Source organism: Acanthochromis polyacanthus, chromosome 10 (assembly GCF_021347895.1).
Source record: "Acanthochromis polyacanthus isolate Apoly-LR-REF ecotype Palm Island chromosome 10, KAUST_Apoly_ChrSc, whole genome shotgun sequence".
Classification (NCBI taxonomy): domain Eukaryota; kingdom Metazoa; phylum Chordata; class Actinopteri; family Pomacentridae; genus Acanthochromis; species Acanthochromis polyacanthus.
In genome coordinates this window covers 20,736,209-20,755,386 of record NC_067122.1, presented here as the reverse complement: position 1 = coordinate 20,755,386, position 19,178 = coordinate 20,736,209, and the positions used below count along the sequence as shown (strand labels likewise).

Sequence of the window (19,178 nt, the reverse complement as noted above, 5' to 3'; positions counted from 1 at the left end):
TAACCTTCATTGTTGTTGATTTAAAATATCTCCTTGGGCAGCTTTGAAGTTAAGCTGAACATTATTTATGTAAATCAATGTTTTCAAAGGATCATAGTTGTTTACTTTGTTTTGTTAACTTGTGTTTTCGAAGTTTGCAGGTGTAGATCCTCGCCCAAATGATAAAGAATTGTTTTATGCGCAATTATTGTACGTAGATCCAAATGTAAACATATTTTTCTTTCATTTAGAATGTCTTTGTTTTTAAATATCTCAATTTTTCACTGCCTACAAAGTACAGTGTACAGAGTGTGTAAATATTCTTTTATGTGCTTGTCATAAAAGTGACCTGGACTGGATTAAATAGAAGACATTATTATATGTTTACAGATGAGAAAAATAAGCCACAATGCATCTGATGCTTTTTTCTCACCCACACTTTTTTTGTAATTCTTATTTAATTTGTTAATGTTGGAACAGAAGTGTTAAAGAATTGCCAGCTGTCATTCTCAAATCCTCTTTTAGCACAAATGAGCAATGTTTCTATCTCTTCCACTCAGTCTATCACATTCGACGGCCTTCTAGTCGAAGCCTAAAAAGGGGAAGTAAAACTCATATCACTTCCTCAGTGCCTCACTGAATGTAAAAAAGCAGTGCTTGATCAAAGTGTTCGTATATTCTGCCCCAGAACAGGACAGACTGCGAGCTGTTCTGAGCAGGATACAAGTGTTAGAAAAGCTGTGAAAGCTGCTGGATCAACAGAGGCTGAACATGGGCGCTGTGGTTGGACTGCTGCTGCTGCTGATCGGAGTCTCTCATGGTGAGCTTCAACTTTGTTCATGTGACACTTTATTAAAGCTTGATTTTATATATCAGTCACACAATTTTAGGCAATGGGATCGAGTCCAGTGAACAAATGAAGTTTGAAAATGTCCTCAGTGATTTGTAGAGCAGCTGGAGGTTCTTTATTTATTTGGTAAATTCAGATAAGTACATGTTGAATGTGATCACAGTTGTGTGACTAATATTTGATCTGAGGTTTGATTCCTCTTTTTTAAAATCATCTCGTCACTCAAGGTAGTTGGTAATGTCAGAAAATCTTAAGACGATTTCACATGAAAATGCACTTACAGTAAAAATCAACGAATATTTGGAATAACATCTAAAAAAATATTAACAACATTATTATTTGATGACGAAAGAGCATTGTTCTTTGAAGGTTAGACCTTTATTTAATTCTTTAGGAAAAACACTGGATAACCTGCAGAATATTGCAGTTAAATGATGTTTACAGACATTTTGCTACTGTACAGATACTGAAATATTCTAACCACCATTTGATTCATTTTAAGCTTTTTGAGGTTTCTTCTACAAGTCAGACTTTGTAAACATAAAGAAAGTTTAGATAAACAGATATTTTATTTAATCATTAGGATGATTAAATAAACAACCAAACATATAGAACATTGTTTGTGATTAATTGTTCTGTTTTATGTGACAGTGAGGCAGCACAACCCTGCAGCTGACACAGTTAAACAGATTTCACCATCATTCATTTATTTATATACACTTGTGGTTTTCCTGTGTCAACTCAGCCCTAAATGTGTTCTCCTCACAGTCCTGTATAAAGCTGAGCTGAACAACAATACATGTATATTTGCATGGAGCGCTCTGAGAGACACTTGGCTGCAGCAAAACCACTGTTTCTATTTTAGGTCAATGTTTACATGATTCAACCAGAAAGAACTCACAAATGTGCAATAGGTTCATTTTTCTTTTAAAACACTTTTTCTTTTCATTTGCAGGTTTGGAAACGTCCTGTGATGGCAGGAAGGATGGAGCTCAGTGTTATGGAGCTTTGGGAGGAACTGTGAACCTCCAGCTGATGGACAGTGCCTCAGAAATACCGAGATATGAATGGTCAAACAAATCAACAAAAATCCTCCATGGGAGAAAGAATAAAATTATATCTAATGGAATATCAGTCAGATCTGTCTTTACTCCCAGTAACGGAACATTCAGGATCAATGATCTGAGCAGGAATGACATTGGAGAATATAAACTTATTATATATAATTCATCTCTACAGAAGTCAGGAGAAAGGACTCTACATTTGTCTGTTCAAGGTAAATGAGTTTTTCCTGCACACATATGAAACCACATTGATACTGATCCAAATCTCACATTCTGCTGATAATCCACATAATATATCTTGTGTTCTGCATTTATCTGTCTTCTGTGTCTTCTTTGTTCTTCATGATAAATCCTAAAGAACGAGCATTATTCTGCTGTAACACCCAAAGTCCTCTGCCTGTGTGTCTCTCAGCTCCTGTGTCCTCTGTGCTGCTGGTCTCTGAGTGTCTACAGGGAGAGATGAGGGTGTCCTGCTCCTCTGTGGGAGGAGACCATCCTCAGTACAACTGGACTCTGGATGGACGTGAACTGACAGACGATGATCTTCTCTCTGGAAATACTGAGTCTGAAAACATCACTCTGAAAGCAAATGTCTCAGGATATCTGGTCTGCTCTGTCAGGAATCGCTTCAGTGATGTCTGTGGTGAGCAGGACAGGACAGAAAAATGAGTTGACAATCATAAAACTGATGATTATGATTCACTCTTTACATCTGTTCATGAACTGTTTGTTCACAGGCTTCACAATCAATAATTGCACCTCATCCAATGGGACACAAAAGTGGGTCCATGAATCCAATGACACGATTTGTATTATACCAACAACAACAACAACCTCCACCACATCCACAGTGGGTAAGGAGACTGACATAACGTCAGCTATAACGTCAGCTATAACGTCAACTATAACGTCAGCTACACCCTCAACTAATATCACATCCTCCAATCCAACTGAGACTTCTGGCAGAGATGATTCATGGTACAGTAAGTGGAAACTCACTCTACTGCAGTGGTTTCATTGACGCCATTTTCTCTTTCTTTCTTAGTCTGTCTTTATAGAGATGCATGTGTTGTTTATTCACCTGAAGGTCTGTGCTTTGTGTGTCTTTTTGCTCTAAACAGGTAAGCTCCCGCTAATAGGCGGTGTGCTCGGAGCACTGCTGATTCTCTTAATTGTCGGTGTCGCAGTGGTCTGTTCTCAGAAGAAAAAGCAAAGGACCAAACCAGAAGGTACAAAGCAAAAGTTCCCCTTTTCTGTCAACTGTTTAAACTGTTTTTGGAGGGGTGAGTGGAGGGGTTCTGTTCATAAATTAAAAGAGTCATTTGATATTTTAGCTCATGCAGTTTCTGATACCACTCTCATATCAGTTTAATTTGAAACTGCTGCTGAAGGAAGGTGAGTTTAATCACAAAACCTGGAGACAGGGGGACACAGTTAACCTAGCTCCTTCTAAAGACAAAAAAATACATCTACATCAACTCCAAAGAGCGATAAAATACATATTTTAAAGGTAGATTTGTGTAGTTTTTGTAAAGAGTCAGAATAGTTATTTCACCCTGCTTCCAGTCTTTGTGAAAGCTGTAGCTGCTGCATAGAGTGACATCAATGTTCTTGCCTGAGCAAGAGAGAAACTAAGTGTATAAGGACAGACTATTCCTTTCACCACACGCTGTGTACAATTACCATATTATGTATGTTTGACTCCCTGCTGCTAATCTACAGAGGAAGGAGATGACGAGGAATTAACCTACGCAGACGTCAAGTTCATGCAGCGACCGGGGAGGCAAGTGGAGCCAAGGGCAGATCTGGAGGTGGAGTACGGCCAAGTCAGGTTTACAGAGCGACCTCAGCAGACGGAGCTCAGGGAAAATGACTGTGTGTACGCCATGGTCAGTAAAAGCAGGTGATCTGAAGTGTTTTCAGAGCTTTTACAAGGACTGCACCACTGAAAGCAAGTAGAGAGAGGGAGAAGAGGAAGTTAAGCTGCCTGGAGGTTTGTCACCTCAAATACGAGCTGTCAAAGCCCCTATATGTCCTGGTTTTGTAGATTTACTCTAAACATGTGAGCTGTAAATGGGTATCAAAGCATCAAGTCACTTTTAGGCCTGAATTCCTGCTTAAAGAGGTTATACTAGCACTCCTGTTTTGTTTTTTTGTAAAGTAGTCAACATTTTTTTTTTTTTTTTTAGTATTTAATCATTTTTACCCCCAGTTCTGGGTTTATAGCTTTCAGTTTTTGTTTGTCTTTAATTTATAGGCATATTTAACTTAAATTTTCTTTGTTTGGTTCTTTCTTTACAATGTATTTAGCTTTATTATTTTAATGATGGCAGATATGAACAGTATTCGGGCATGCCTGTTTTCCCTTCATCTAAAATAGCTGCTTTTAGTTTGACAGCATAAGACTGAAATAATAAAATTTTCCAAAAATAAAAAATGTATTGATTAAAAAGATTTTGTTTGAATCAGTTGATGTCCATAATATATCAGATAAGTTCTGGTACAGCGTAAATTGAGAATTAAAAATAGTTCAGTACTGAGCGTTTGGGAGGAAGTGTCACAATCAGTCATACCATCTTTCATCCGCTTTTCTCGTTTAAAGATACATTTGCAGTGAAATGTCGTGTATTTTGGGACATTCACGCTAAGCAGTAATTGTTTCCATGACGCAAACACTTTGGCTTTTTTCTGAGCTTTCATTCTTATGAAACTGGTTTATCGGTTGCTTTTGAATCAGTTAATGGTCACATATTCTCTTAGCGCAATAAAGTTTAAGTACTTTTGTTTAGTAAATGCAAGCTTAAGAAATATTAAGGCTTTTCATTACCAGGTACATCAGATCTATTTATTGCCTGCTTTATGTGCAGTTTTTGTGTTTTTGCAATCTACTTGACAGCACCTTTAGTTTGTCCTCTTAGCTGCAGAGAAAGAAACATTTAAAGCAGAACACGTTGTTCTCATGTAGATTTTCTCCTTTACTGAAACAAGGGAAGAACTCAGACGGAAACATAAAAGTTTTCTCACAGAATTCAGTCAACTCAGGAAAATGCAGCTCGAGAGGGAAAGACATTTAACAGCTTTTCAGGTTCTGAGCAAAGGATGTGTTTATCTTTAATAATATCGAGAAAGGGTCTCTACTCATGCTGGGATGAGATTAAAAAAATAGTCTAATTAATTACAGTCTTTGTAATTAATTCATTGTAATTAATCACACTGTCAAATAGCAATATTTGATACAATAAGTGAAGTTTTTCAACTCAAAATTGTGGTTGACAGTCGAATCGATGCATACATGTTTATAATTTAAAACTTAAAAATGTAAAATGGGACAAATGGAAAAAAGTGATTTTGGTTATTTAAAGCCTGGATGTCATTGTTTCTTCCACTGTATGGCACATAACATCAGCAGAACTAGTTCAAGGATGTTCAAAAAGTTGAAAATCCATAGATTCATTCTGCTTTCATAGTTTCTGGGTCTGATAAATGGTGTTATTTTGATGCTTCTTTTTTTAGGAATATAAATTTTTATACACATAATTCTTTTATACAAAATTGTTTGTTTCATTTATATTTATCTGCATTTTTCATCTGTCTACTAAATTCACAGACTACTGCAAAGTCAAAGTGCCATTCTAGTGATTGTATTCAACATTTTAAAACTGTGTAAACTCAAGCACTTTCAGTGTCTTCTAAAGTGGCCTATTATGGGATGGTTACACCGTTAGCTGTTAGCAGGACTGTGGTAGCTAACATTAGCTCTGGTGCTAACAGCAACATGTTTTACCGTCAGCTTGAAGTGCTGCAGTGATCAGAAAACTCTTTGTTGCACAATTTGCAAACAACCACACTTTAATCCAGGCTGCTATCAAGAAGATTTTTACAAGACAACTTTCTGCCAAACAAGCTCAATCTCATCTGCCTTCACTGTTCACCAGTGCTCTGACCAGTGCTTCCTGGGCTTCTTTGTAAACAGACTTTAGGTTCACTAACGCCACCTACTGGGCTGAAATGCTCATCAGAGTTACTGGTGTGCCAGAAATCCGGAAACTGAGAAAAGTGCGAGTAAAGGCGTTAATTCATTTATTTAACGCATGATTTTGCTACAATTAATTAATTGAACTTCACCTGTTGAAGCCCCTACCCTAGATAAAACAAATCAGAAAAAACTGAGGTCACATTGTCAAACCTACTCATTCAGAAAACGCTGAAAACATGTTCAGTCTACCATCCTAACCTGTCGTTTTCAGACAATGTTACCCACTGACAATATTAAAGAAAGAAATGAAACTTCGAACTTCATATATGTAATCATGATACTGTATTGAAGCAGGGCCGGACTGGGAAAGAAATTCAGGCCGGGAGATTTCCAATCAGTCAGGCCACTTCCGCCACTGCAAGGGTTGTGTCACGTGGGATATGCACCAAAATTTTGTTGTTTTCTTCCTTCTAAAAATATGCCTTTTACAGTTATGTTATAGCAATTACAACACTACTAAACAGACAGTAAGTCTATTAAACACAACCATAATGACAGCTCCATACAGTAGGGTGCTCCATAATCTTCTCTCCTTCCACTCTCTGGCCTCACTCTCATATCACCGCTCTGCAGTGCATGCTTCTCCGTTCTCGCTATGAAGGGGCGGGCCATAAAGCAACTAACCAATCATGGCACGTTTCTTCTAAAAAAATGTCACTTTGACCAATCCCTATCCTTCTGATTTAGAGCTCAGAGCACTTGCTTTGTGTGAGTGACAGGAGGGTGGGCGTGTACTCTGTAAGGCTTCTATCGCTGCTGTCTCTGGCCTGTCTGCCAAAAAGCCGATCAACTTTTTTTCATTGGCCTGCCAGTCCGTGGCTGGCCTGTCCAGGCAGGCCAATAAGGAGGCAGGCCACCGGGAAAAGTCCCGCCTCTCCCGATTGCCAGTCCGGGCCTGTATTGAAGTGGATTTAGGTCTGACATCGTCCCATAATGCAGGAAATCCCTTTAATTTGTGGCCAAATCAATGTGAAAGTCATGCTACTGATTGAATATTCTCTGTAATAAACACAAATAAACTGATCAATGTTCTAATCAGTGCCATGTCTGCTCAGTACCAGCATGCAAACGGACTTGACAGCAAATCGGGACCAAACTTAAAACATATTCATGCGATTTCTGCATCACCAACTAAATGCATATAGGTTCCCATGGCAACGCAATGCATACAGTGGACAATACTGTAAATAATCAGTTTCATTTAGTGGTTTTAGTAATGTACAGTTCAAGGTGTTTGCAGATAAAGCATTGTCCCAAAGCCCCAAAGGGACACGCTTTTTACAACAGATTTAAATCTGAAACTCTGAACATAACCTGCTAGCGACCAGGTTAGCTCCACAGCATTTGTTACCATGGAGTAAATAAATCAAGTAAAAGCACCTTTGGTGATACTAAAAACTCTGAGTACAGCCCTTCACTGTTGTGTGCTTTTATTGCGTGAATGTACCAGAGGAAGTTCCCCTTACGGTCCACACACTTGACAGTGTTTAGGACCCTTTGGGATGGAAGGAACTATTTTTCACCCACAAGAATCGCATTTTTGAGGGCCTGAACATGCTCAAAAACTCATGAAAGTGCACATATGTCAGAACCGGTGAAAAATGTTATATTTTGAGGGACTTGCACATGTGTGTGGCAAAATGGCTCTATAGCGCCCCCTGCACCATTTGTATGGTCAGGACAATGGAGTCATATCTCATCTGTCAGAGCACTCAAAAAAGCCAAGGGCAGCCAAACTCTAAATCCAGCAGGAAGTCCGCCATTTTGCTTTAACTGTCAGATTTTTTTTTATAACTTTTGCTCATTCTCAGGGGTTAAGTCCTCATAGTAGGGAACTCCAAGGCACCTCAAATTCGTCCAGTAGATACAACAGGCCTCAGTGATGAAAAGTTATCTAAATTTGTGGTTAAAATATTCAGCCATGGCGGCTCATTGAACTTTGGTGCTTCCATGAAAAGGAGGTGTTGTCTATCTACCCTGTACATGCTCCATTCTGCCTCATCCTGCCCTGATACATCCTTATGTCAACATCCATTCACAGTTATAGTGCTCCCTGCTGGCAGAAATAAAGGACGTTTAACATTTTGATGTGATTGTCAGCTGGTTGACCGTATTAACCTCAAATGTGATGTAAGCCCGAAGATGTTGATGATGAGTCAGGGGGAAAATTGTGAGTTATTGTCAAATAACGGAGCAGTAAATTTGGATGTCTTGCCATGAAAACTAAAGTATTTGTGTCTCAGCTGCACATGATCCAATCTGGCCTAAATCTCATATGCTGTACAAGAGTCCGAAGATATCCTGTTCTTATTTATATTGTATATATAGTATGTATATCTCACCTCTTTAATAGATAGTTGTGCTTTCTTGCTTTTCTTACTGTCATTTTTGCTGCTGTGATGTTGCACCTAAGGTAAAGATAAATCCATCTAAGTCAACACTGGGAAAAGGAGACATTTTACAGGGATGAAAAAGAGGACAACAAAAAACTAAACAACCTTTATGTTGTTCAACAATCATACTCTAAGTTCTTGGACTACAGTTCTCTTAATAGTAATAGTAATGCTTTGGGTTGTGTAAACAGAATGTTTAATGTTGCCATGGATGCAGTGGCTGCTGTGGGCTTTAATGTAAGTTTTTATTGTCTTTATTTAAATTATGACAAAATAGCACCTTTGATCAGTGCTGAAAAACCTATGAGCAGATCCTTTGTGCAGTGCAGTCACTTTGATGCTGAATAAAACTTAAAAACAAGAATCCTCGGGCAAGTTTTGTAGCTATAAGGAGAGTGTTTTTGATTATTGTTTTCATGATTTATGATTGGTATTTTGCAATCGACATAAATAATAATATTTCAGAAACTGTAAATCACATCAAACATATAAATTGTAACTCAGCAAAGGAGTGTGACTTCTGGGGCAAACTGCAGCAGTTCATTAAAGAACAGGCTTAAAACAACAGTCATGTGACTGTATATATTACCGGTCAAAAGTTTTAAAACGCCCCAAATTTTAATTTTTCATTGAAATTCAGGTAGTTCAATTCCAATGAATAGCTTCAAATGGTACAAAAGTAAGTGGTGAATCACCATAGGTGAAAAAAGGGTAAGGTTACACAAACTGAAAAATAATGAACATTTCAGAATTACACAAAAAGGCCTTTTTCAGGGAACAAGAAATGGGTTAACAACTTAAAGTTGTTCTGCAGCAATGGAGGTTGATCAAGCCTTGAAAGTTGGTGCTACCAAATCCTACAAATGTCCCAACTTCTCTTGACTACTGACAACCTCTTCTGTCTGCATAAAATCCGTGTTGGAACACATCATGACACCATACCCTCCTGGTCGTGGATGTAGTTTTTTGTGTTTTCTTTTTAATTTGAACCAATAATTAAAGTTCACAGCAGAAAATTGCACATTTTACGGCACAATATTGTTTAAAAGAGAGTTATAAAATAGATTTTTAATCTCAATGGGACTTCCTGGTTAATTAAAGGTAAATAAATAAAGCTTATCTGCATCAGAGACCAGATGAAGACAGCTGTTGGAGTTGTACTGAGCCTTTGTGTGCAGCAGAGACGATTTAACATGATCACACTTTATCTCAAATACTGTCACACCTCCAGTGCTGTGTCTGAATGTGTGAATGAGCTCTACTCACCAGAGAAGAGAGTAGAAACCGTCAACAGCAGCAGCAGCAGCATCATGTCCAGCAGAGGGCTCAGCACTGTGGTTGTCCTGTTACTGCAGTCACAACGTTCTTTAACAGCAAGTCAGTTAACTGCGATGTTAGAAACCCTCAGGAAGTCCAGATAAGCAAGTTATGTTCTGCTGAAGGTGCCTAAAGTGTGATTACTGACCGATGGATCCAACAAAACCGACACCACTCCAAACTGAGGCAGAAATCTGGATATCGAGCTCTAATCGTGCATAATGTTTGAAAACAAGAGCAGGAAATATGTTTTCTACTCACTGCAAAGTAACAAGCACGACTTCCTGGCACCAATTTGATCGGGTTTTTGTGTTGTTGCTCCGGTGTTCAGTTTAACTGGAGATGTTTACTCTGTTTATGCTCCAGATGTTTCGTCCACAGATTCGTCACAATCAAACCGGGCTGTGTGTGAAGATACAGACTCTACATTAAGAAGGCGTCGCAGAAAAACATCAACATTATGGGAAAATAAAATCTATATCCATGTCAGTGTCATGTACAGATAATTGAAAGAAACGTGCTACCTAAAAAACAAACAAACAAACATATTTTTCAAATGGTGTGAGAGGATTCTACACGGTGCAATGCAGAAGTATGAGGATCACTCCAGAACTGGAGGACCTTTGAAGTCCCACCCATCATTTCAAATAATCCATCTCTGGTATGGGGTAAAACGTGCAGTTGTTGTGTAGATTTAATTGTTCTGAGACCAAATCTAAAACAAACAAAAAAACTAGGAGAAGAATGTTTGAAAATATTTTTTAAAATACCAAATAAGTTTGGAGTTCCTCCTAAAATGATATTTTTTCTCTTGTCCCACCCCCCTTATGACCAAATTGAATCAATGTTTTAATCAGTGCCCTCAAACAAAACCATCCATCCATCCATTCTCTATACACCGCTTTATCCTCACTAGGGTCGCGGGAGGTGCTGGAGTCTATCCCAGCTGACTCCGGCGAAGGCAGGGGACACCCTGGACAGGTCACCAGTCTGTCGCAGGGCTACATATACAGACAAACAATCACACTCACATTCACACCTACGGGCAATTTAGAGTTCAAACAAAACCAGCAAAATTAAATTTAAATAATCATACAAAAATTACATCTTTTTTTTTCAGTGATGTCTCTTGTAATTGTGGGACTTTTTAAAATTAACATAATATTTTAAATTGTAATGATTATTCATGGAATGTGTGTCCCACTACAACCCTGTTAGTATAACCTTTTAAGCTGAAGAAGAAGAAGAAAACAGTGAATCACATGAGATGCTGGAATTATCATCAGTTTTCCACAAGAATGGAGAGAATGTAGAGCAAAGCTATGTCCTCTCTTCTATTTTTCATATTTTCAGAACATTATCAGTCTTGATTGAATGTCTCACTCTATGTCACGTTATCATGATAAGACGAATTCTTTTTACTTTTTTCTCTCTTTTTTATTTACATCAGTAAGTTTGTCCCCTTGGCCAGCAGTAACACCCAGCTAATCATCTGGCTTCTACTTCTATCTACTACTCCCAAATTACAACCTTGTTACTGTGATTAAAGTAGGGTTAGCAAACAACAAATAAAATATGTCATAAAAATTGTATCATTGATGTGTAAGATGAGCCAGCCAATCATCGCTTGGAGGTCATTCTTTTTCCGTGTGGTGATTGACAGAACAGCTATCATTCAAACTGGCATTAGCATAAACGAAACCCTCCAAAAAGCTTTCAAGGGGACATTTGGCTTCACAGTTTGATGAGCTCTGGAACGGAAAATGGTTAATTCCAAAAGTAGCCGGTAACCAAACAGACCATCAACAGAGAAATTATGTGTTATGAACTAGTTTCAAGTCCACAAATTTCTAACTAACTGTAAGAAGAAATAAGATTCCAAGATTTGAAATCCCAAATCCTTGTCGAATGACACAAGATTTTTTTCAGTCAGTCAATCATTTTTGGAGGGATGGCATACTGCTGCTATGCTGATACCACAGACAACAGCAGAACCATAATCCTTTGACTGTAGACTTATTTTTTAGACAAGTATAGTGTAGAAATGTTTGTAGGTGTCAGAATTATTTTTATTAAGAAAACTTGTATGTACAGTTGTTGTTGGTCAGTTTCTGTCTGTGAGATTGAACGGTCTCAGTGAGGCTATGCAAAGTGTCTTGAGAGGACATGACATGATTTGACTAAATAAAGAAAAACGAACTGAATTAAAATAGGTCAGTACTGTCAGTGTAGTTAAAATAAAATGACCACCTTGCAGCTGCTCACCTCAATCAGCCAAGTTGTAGTTTACTTCCACATCTTTCTAGACTCATAATACAAGCAGTGAAAACATCGAAGGAGTTTAACTGGTAGGTACCTAAGATTAGAGTCACCAGTTCAATATCTGAATAAATATGAAATATTCTCACATTTTTTCCTTCTGTTCCTGAGTCATGGTGTTCAATAACAGTCAGAAAAGTTCCTTTGCAGGACGTGACAATAACAGAGTGAAGCTGACATTTGATCTCTTGAATATAAAAAGTGATCACTTCATCTTTTATCGTATGAGACATTTGTGTGACATTTTGTCAGAATCAGTGCATGAATCCTTGAGTTAAGGCAACAAACATGTCTTCAAAGATCACAGTGACCTTTGACCATCAAACTCTCACTGGTTCATCACTGAGTCCAAGTGGACATTTGTTTCAACATTCTTTTTGAAAAGTGTGAAGCTCAGGATAGTCCACCACATAATGCTTCTGAGCATAACGGTCACCTGCAGAGAGGCATGATTACAATTTTAAATATGTGGTAACTGTCATCACATTATTCCTGCAGTATTCAGATATTCATGTCAAATGCTAAAATTTCTAATGTGCTTAACTGTGTTTATAGTATTATGATCCTTAATTTTCAGACAATTGTTTTCTAAGATTTTAAGAGTTTACCTTCATTGTTGTCAATTTAAAATATCTCCTTGGGGAGCTTTGAAGTTAAGCTGAACGTTATTTATGTAAATCAATATTTTAGGAGGATCATAGTTGTTTGCTTTGTTTTGTTAACTTGTGTTTTCAAAGTTTGCAGGTGTAGATTCTGGCCAAATGACAAAAAAAAATTATGCGCAGTTATCGTGCGTAAATCCAAATGTAAACATATTTTTCTTTCATTTAGCATGTCTTTGTTTTTAAATATCTCAATTTTTCACTGCCTACAAAGTACAGTGCACAGAGTGTGTAAATATTCTTTTATGTGCTTGTCATAAAAGTGACCTGGACTGGATTAAATAGAAGACATTATTAAATGTTTACAGATGAGAAAAATAAGCCACAATGCATCTGATGCTTTTTTTTCTCACCCACACTTTTTTGTGTTTCTTATTTAGTTTGTTATTGTTGGAACAGAAGTGTTAAAGAAGTGCTAGCTGTCATTCTCAAATCCTCTTTCCGCATTAATGAGGTATGTTTCTATTTCTCACTCAGTCCATCACGTTCGACGGCCTTCTCGTCGAAGCCTAAAAGGGGAAGTAAAACTGATGCCTCTCTGAATACAACAACGCAGTGCTTGGGCAAAGTGTTCGTATATTCTGCCCCAGAACAGGACAGACTGCGAGCTGTTCTGAGCAGGATACAAGTGTTAGAAAAGCTGTGAAAGCTGCTGGATCAACAGAGGCTGAACATGGGCGCTGTGGTTGGACTGCTGCTGCTGCTGATCGGAGTCTCTCATGGTGAGCTTCAACTTTGTTCATGTGACACTTCATTAAAGCTTGATTTTATATATCAGTCACACAATTTTAGGCAATGGGATCGAGTCCAGTGAACAAATAAAGTTTGAAAATGTCCTCAGTGATTTGTAGAGCAGCTGGAGGTTCTTCATTTATTTGGTAAATTCAGATAAGTACATGTTGAATGTGATCACAGTTGTGTGACTAATATTTGATCTGAGGTTTGATTCCTCTTTTTTAAAATCGTCTCATCACTCAAGGTAGTTGGTAATGTCAGAAAATCTTAAGACGATTTCACATGAAAATGCACTTACAGTAAAAATCAACGAATATTTGGAATAACATCTAAAAAAAATATTAACAACATTATTATTTGATGACGAAAGAGCATTGTTCTTTGAAGGTTAGACCTTTATTTAATTCTTTAGGAAAAACACTGGATAACTTTCAGAATATTGCAGTTAAATGATGTTTACAGACATTTTGCTACTGTACAGATACTGAAATATTCTAACCACCATTTGAATCATTTTAAGCTTTTTGGGGTCTCTTCTACAAGTCAGACTTTGTAAACATAAAGAAAGTTTAGATAAACAGATATTTTATTTATTCATTAGGATGATTAAATAAACAACCAAACATATAGAACATTGTTTGTGATTAATTGTTCTGTTTTATGTTACAGTGAGGCAGCACAACCCTGCAGCTGACACAGTTAAACAGATTCATCATTCATTTATTTATATACACTTGTGGTTTTCCTGTTGGGGTGTTAAAATGTCCTCTGTGAAACAAGCTTGTGTTTGCAGGGAAATGTATCATGTTTACTAATTTCTTTTTCTGTGTTAACTCAATACTCTAAATGTGTTCCCCTCACAGTCCTGTATAAAGCTGAGCTGAACAACAATACATGTATATTTGCATGGAGCGCTCTGAGAGACACTTGGCTGCAGCAAAACCACTGTTTCTATTTTAGGTCAATATTTACATGATTCAACCAGAAAGAACACACAAATGTGCAATATTTTCATTTTTCTTTGAAAACACTTTTTCTTTTCATTTGCAGGTTTGGAAACATCCTGTGATGGCAGGAAGGATGGAGCTCAGTGTTATGGAGCTTTGGGAGGAACTGTGAACCTCCAGCTGATGGACAGTGCCTCAGAAATATTTAGATATGAATGGTCACACAAATCAACTATAATCCTCTTAGGGTTAAAGAATAACATTATAACTAATGTACTATCAAGCAGATCTGTTTTTACTCCCAGTAATGGAACATTCAGGATCAATGATCTGAGCAGGAATGACATCGGAGAATATAAACTTAAAATGGAGAATGCAGATCTAGAGAACTTAGGAGAAATAACTCTACATTTGTCTGTTCAAGGTAAATGAGTTTTTCCTGCACACATATTAAACCACATTGATACTGATCCAAATCTCACATTCTGCTGATAATCCACATCATATATCTTGTGTTCTGCATTTATCTGTCTTCTGTGTCTTCTTTGCTCTTCATGATAAATCCTAAAGAATGAGCATTATTCTGCTGTAACACCCAAAGTCCTCTGCCTGTGTGTCTCTCAGCTCCTGTGTCCTCTGTGCTGCTGGTCTCTGAGTGTCTACAGGGAGAGATGAGGGTGTCCTGCTCCTCTGTGGGAGGAGACCATCCTCAGTACAGATGGACTCTGGATGGACGTGAACTGACAGACGATGATCTTCTCTCTGGAAATACTGAGTCTGAAAACATCACTCTGAAAGCAGATGTCTCAGGATATCTGGTCTGCTCTGTCAGGAATGATGTCAGTGATGTCTGTGGTGAGCAGGACAGGACAGAAAAATGAGTTGACAATCATAAAACTGATGATTATAATTCACTGTTTACATCTGTTCATAAACTGTTTGTTCACAGGCTTCACAATCAATAATTGCACCTCATCCAATGGGACACAAAAGTGGGTCCATGAATCCAGTGACACTGTGTGTAATAAACCAACAACAACCTCCACCACATCCACAGTGGGTAAGGAGACGTCAGCTACACCCTCAACTAATATCACATCCTCCAATCAAACAGACACTTCTGGCAGAGATGATTCATGGTACAGTAAGTGGAAACTCACTCTACTGCAGTGGTTTCATTGACGCCATTTTCTCTTTCTTTCTTTGTCTTTATAGAGATGCATGTGTTGTTTATTCACCTGAAGGTCTGTGCTTTGTGTGTCTTTTTTGCTCAAAACAGGTAAGCTCCCGCTAATAGGCGGTGTGCTCGGAGCACTGCTGATTCTCTTGTTTCTTGTTGTCGGTGTCGCAGTCGTCTGTTGTCAGAAGAAAAAGCAAAGGACCAAACCAGAAGGTACAAAGCAAAACTTCCCCTTTTCTGTCAACTGTTTAAACTGTTTTTGGAGGGGTGAGTGGAGGAGTTCTGTTCATAAATTAAAAGAGTCATTTGATATTTTAGCTCATGCAGTTTCTGATCCCACTCTCATATCAGTTTAATTTGAAACTGCTGCTGAAGGAAGGTGAGTTTAATCACAAAACCTGAAGACAGGGGGACACAGTTAACGTAACTCCTTCTAAAGACAATAAAATACATCTACATCAACTCCAAAGTGGGATAAATAATGTTTTTTAAAGGGCAGATTTCTGTAATTTTTGTACAGTCAGAATAGTTATTTCACCCTGCTTCCAGTCTTTGTGAAAGCTGTAGCTGCTGCATAGAGTGACATCAATGTTCTTGCCTGAGCAAGAGAGAAACTATAAAGACAGAATATTCCTTTCACCACACACTGTGTACAATTACCATATCATGTATGTTTGACTCCCTGCTGCTACTCTACAGATGAAGGAGATGACAACGACTACGTCAACGTCATGCCAAGTTCACGCAACGGCCGGGGAGGCAAGTGATCTGGAGGTGGAGTACGGCCCAGTCAGGTTTACAGAGCGACCTCAGCAGACGGAGCTCAGGGAAAATGACTGTGTGTACGCCATGGTCAGTAAAAGCAGGTGATCTGAAGTGTTTTCAGAGCTTTTACAAGGACTGCACCACTGAAAGCAAGTAGAGAGAGGGAGAAGAGGAAGTTAAGCTGCCTGGAGGTTTGTCACCTCAAATACGAGCCGTCAAAGCCTCTATATGTCCTGGTTTTGTACATTTACTCTAAACATGTGAGCTGTAAATGGGCATCAAAGCATCCAGTCACTTTTAGGCCTGAATTCCTGCTTAAAGAGGTTATACTAGCACTCCTGTTTTGTTTTTTTGTAAAGTAGTCAACATTTTTTTAAAGTGTTTAATATTTTTTACCCAGTTTCTGGGTTTGTGTGATGCTGTACCTTTCAGTTTTTGTTTGTCTTTAATTTATAGGCATATTTAATTTAAATTTTCTTTTTTTGGACTTTCTTTACAATGTATATAGCTTCATTATTTTAATGATGGCAGACATGAACAGTATTCGGGCATGCCTGTTTTCCCTTCATCTAAAATAGCTGCTTTTAGTTTGACAGCATAAGACTGAAATAATAAAATTTGCCAAAAATAAAAAATGTATTGATTAAAAAGATTTTGTTTGAATCAGTTGATGTCCATAATATATCAGATAAGTTCTGGTACAGCATAAAATGAGAATGTAGAATTAAAAATAATTCAGTGCTGAGTGTTTGGGAGGAAGTGTCACAATCAGTGATACCATCTTTCATCAGCTTTTTTCATTTAAAAATACATTTACAGTGAAATGTCTTGTATATTGGGACATTCACGCTAAGCAGTAATTGTTTCCATGACGCAAACACTTTGGCTTTTTTCTGAACTTTCATTCTCACGAAACTGGTTTATCGGTTGCTTTTGAATCAGTTAATGGTCACATATCCCCTTGGTGCAAAGTTCAATATGCAAAGGTTGTGAAGTTGTAACTGTGCTACATTCTCTAATAAATAAAGTTTCAGTAGTTTTGCTGAGTAAACGCAAGCTTAAGAAATATTACGTCTTTTCATTGCCAGTTTCATCAAATCTATTTATTGAGTGCTTTATGTACTGTTTTTTTTTTTTTTTTGAAATGTACTTGACAGCACCTTTAGTTTTTCCTCTTAGTTAGGTCACTGCAGTGGAAGAAACACTGAAAGCAGAGCGCATTGTTCAAGTGTAGCTTTCCTCATTTATTGAAACAAGGGAAAAAATGAAATGGAAACATAATAGTATCCTCACAGAATTCAGTCAACTCAGGAAAATGCAGCTCGAGAGTAAAAGACATTTAGTAGCTTGTCAGGTTCTGAGCAGGGGCGTATTTAGTCATTTGGGAGCCCAAGGCAAATCCAGTCATTGGGGCCCTTGACGTCCTCGTACTGCACTGACAAAAGTTTTATTCTCACCTCAACACGTCTTTAGTGTGGCAGCAGCAGCAGGTTCAGCCTGGATGAAGTTGTATGTTGCGTTTCTAAAAAAAAAAAAAAAAAGACACCACAAAAGATAACAAGATCAATTGAGAACAAAAATTTTACCAGCATAATTTAATCAAATTTACCTTTTGTATTTCCGTCCTCCCTACTTTCTCTGTGATGGTTTTGTCTCCCTTCTGTCTTTGTGATGTTTTCTTCTCTCCCTCTTTCTTGCTCTCCCTTCTTTCTCTGTGATGTTTTTGTCTCCATTTTTCCTTCTCTTTCTCCCTTCTTTCTCTGATGTTTTTTCTCTCCCTTTTTCCTTCTCTTTCTCCCTTCTTTCTCTGATAGTTTTGTCTTTTGTTCTTTGTGATGTTTTGTTCTTTCCCTCTTTCCTTCTTTCTCCCCTTTTCTCTGTGATGGTTTTGTCTCCCTTTTGTCTTTGTTATGTTTTCTTCTCTCCCTTTTCTTAAAATTATCACTAAAATTTAACCTTTCGAGTCTTTGCCTCAGCAAACTTTGTAATGAGTAGCTCCATATCCAGTGACTTTCTGACTTCCTGCTCAATGGAGAGTACTGCAAGTGCTGACAGCCTGTCCTGGGACATAGTTGACCTCAGGTAGGTTTTAATCATTTTTAGTTTTGAAAAACTTCTCTCACCTGAAGCCACTGTGGCAGGGAGAGTGAGAAGAAGTCTGAGAGCGATGTTGAGATTTGGATATACGTCAAGTTGTAATTACAACTATCTGACAGCCTAAGTTTCTAGTTGCATAACCGTTTTCATATATTTCCCCATGTCCAGTGAATAATATTTTTCACTAAACAAAGATTTTGAATCAACTAAATATTGTGAAATGGAGGGGATAATTATCTAAGAACTATCTCAATACTATTGCTGTGATTGAAAATAACATTAATCAACATTTAATATAGTTTACCATCTCGACCGATTTAATACTCACATCTTCATGAAAAGAATCCCTTGCTTCACTCGCCACATCTCCTCGGCTGACACTGACAGCAGAGCTGCTACTGACAGCAGCATCTAGCTCTCGCTGTTGCAGAGAATCCCCACTCGGTGTCACCGTGAAAAAGGTTGATACCTTCGGTAGTTTTGATAAAAACTGTTTATTTTCTTCTCGCCTTCTTCTCTTCTCCGCTCCACTCAGATAACTCCGCTTCATCTTTCTCACTGCTCACCCGCTCTCTCAAAACCGCGCCAACAAGTTTGTTTTGCTGCCGTCTTCCTGAATCAAGCCTGCACGTGCGCAGTAACATGGAATAGTCCATTGCGCGAGACAGGAGGGGGATAACGATCATGATAGTGATAAATCAACCATTTTTATTTATTTTTAAGCGTGCAAATTAAGACTAAAACAATAGTAATTGCTTCAAATAAAAAAACACCTTTATTAATCAGCTTTCACGAGACGTTTGGGGGCCCCTGGAAATCTTGGGGCCCCAGGCA

At 38.0% G+C, this 19,178-nt stretch overlaps 2 protein-coding genes and 1 long non-coding RNA gene across 15 annotated transcripts in view; 1 reads left to right on the top strand and 2 right to left on the bottom strand.

Moving 5' to 3' along the window:
- LOC110965024 (uncharacterized) overlaps positions 1-19,178 on the bottom strand; it is a 51,802-nt gene that overhangs the window by 14,936 nt on the left and 17,688 nt on the right. Inside the window, exon 1 of one of the 7 annotated variants that reach the window (XM_051954675.1) lies at positions 9,589-9,750. The exons of the other annotated variants lie outside the window; for them this stretch is intronic. Coding sequence (XP_051810635.1) covers positions 9,589-9,634 — 46 coding nt within the window. The 5' untranslated portion in view covers positions 9,635-9,750. Of the gene's footprint in view, positions 1-9,588; positions 9,751-19,178 lie in introns of those variants that run through there. 7 annotated transcript variants of the gene reach the window in all.
- Positions 624-16,899, top strand: LOC127535809 (T-cell surface antigen CD2-like). 6 transcript variants are annotated; one of them, XM_051954681.1, is made up of 6 exons: positions 624-799; positions 1,785-2,105; positions 2,306-2,536; positions 15,252-15,446; positions 15,582-15,695; positions 16,182-16,899. In XM_051954681.1, the coding sequence occupies exons 1-6, from the start codon at positions 751-753 to the stop codon at positions 16,247-16,249; spliced, it is 978 nt and encodes a 325-aa protein (XP_051810641.1). In that variant the 5' UTR covers positions 624-750; the 3' UTR covers positions 16,250-16,899. The 6 variants fall into 6 exon arrangements, 5 of the variants coding, with proteins under 5 accessions (XP_051810641.1, XP_051810639.1, XP_051810638.1 ...); XR_007944686.1 differs by lacking the exons at positions 15,252-15,446; positions 15,582-15,695; positions 16,182-16,899 and adding exons at positions 2,631-2,871; positions 3,015-3,122; positions 3,616-4,347 and having other exon boundaries at positions 625-799; XM_051954677.1 differs by lacking the exons at positions 15,252-15,446; positions 15,582-15,695; positions 16,182-16,899 and adding exons at positions 2,631-2,876; positions 3,015-3,122; positions 3,616-4,347 and having other exon boundaries at positions 626-799.
- On the bottom strand, positions 13,730-18,963 carry LOC127535810 (uncharacterized). Of its 2 annotated transcripts, XR_007944687.1 has the most exons (4): positions 18,673-18,963; positions 17,705-17,769; positions 15,541-15,657; positions 13,730-15,152 (listed from the first exon to the last, which is right to left on the bottom strand). It is a non-coding gene; the product is annotated as an uncharacterized LOC127535810 (long non-coding RNA). The 2 variants fall into 2 exon arrangements; XR_007944688.1 differs by lacking the exon at positions 15,541-15,657.

Bases quoted from the DNA above. Each gene is read 5' to 3' on its own strand.
- LOC127535809 (XM_051954677.1), top strand. From the start codon at position 751: ATGGGCGCTGTGGTTGGACTGCTGCTGCTGCTGATCGGAGTCTCTCAT. The intron at 800-1,784 runs GTGAGCTTCAAC...TTTCATTTGCAG, and splicing joins GCTGATCGGAGTCTCTCATG to GTTTGGAAACGTCCTGTGAT. The intron at 3,123-3,615 runs GTACAAAGCAAA...GCTAATCTACAG, and splicing joins GCAAAGGACCAAACCAGAAG to AGGAAGGAGATGACGAGGAA.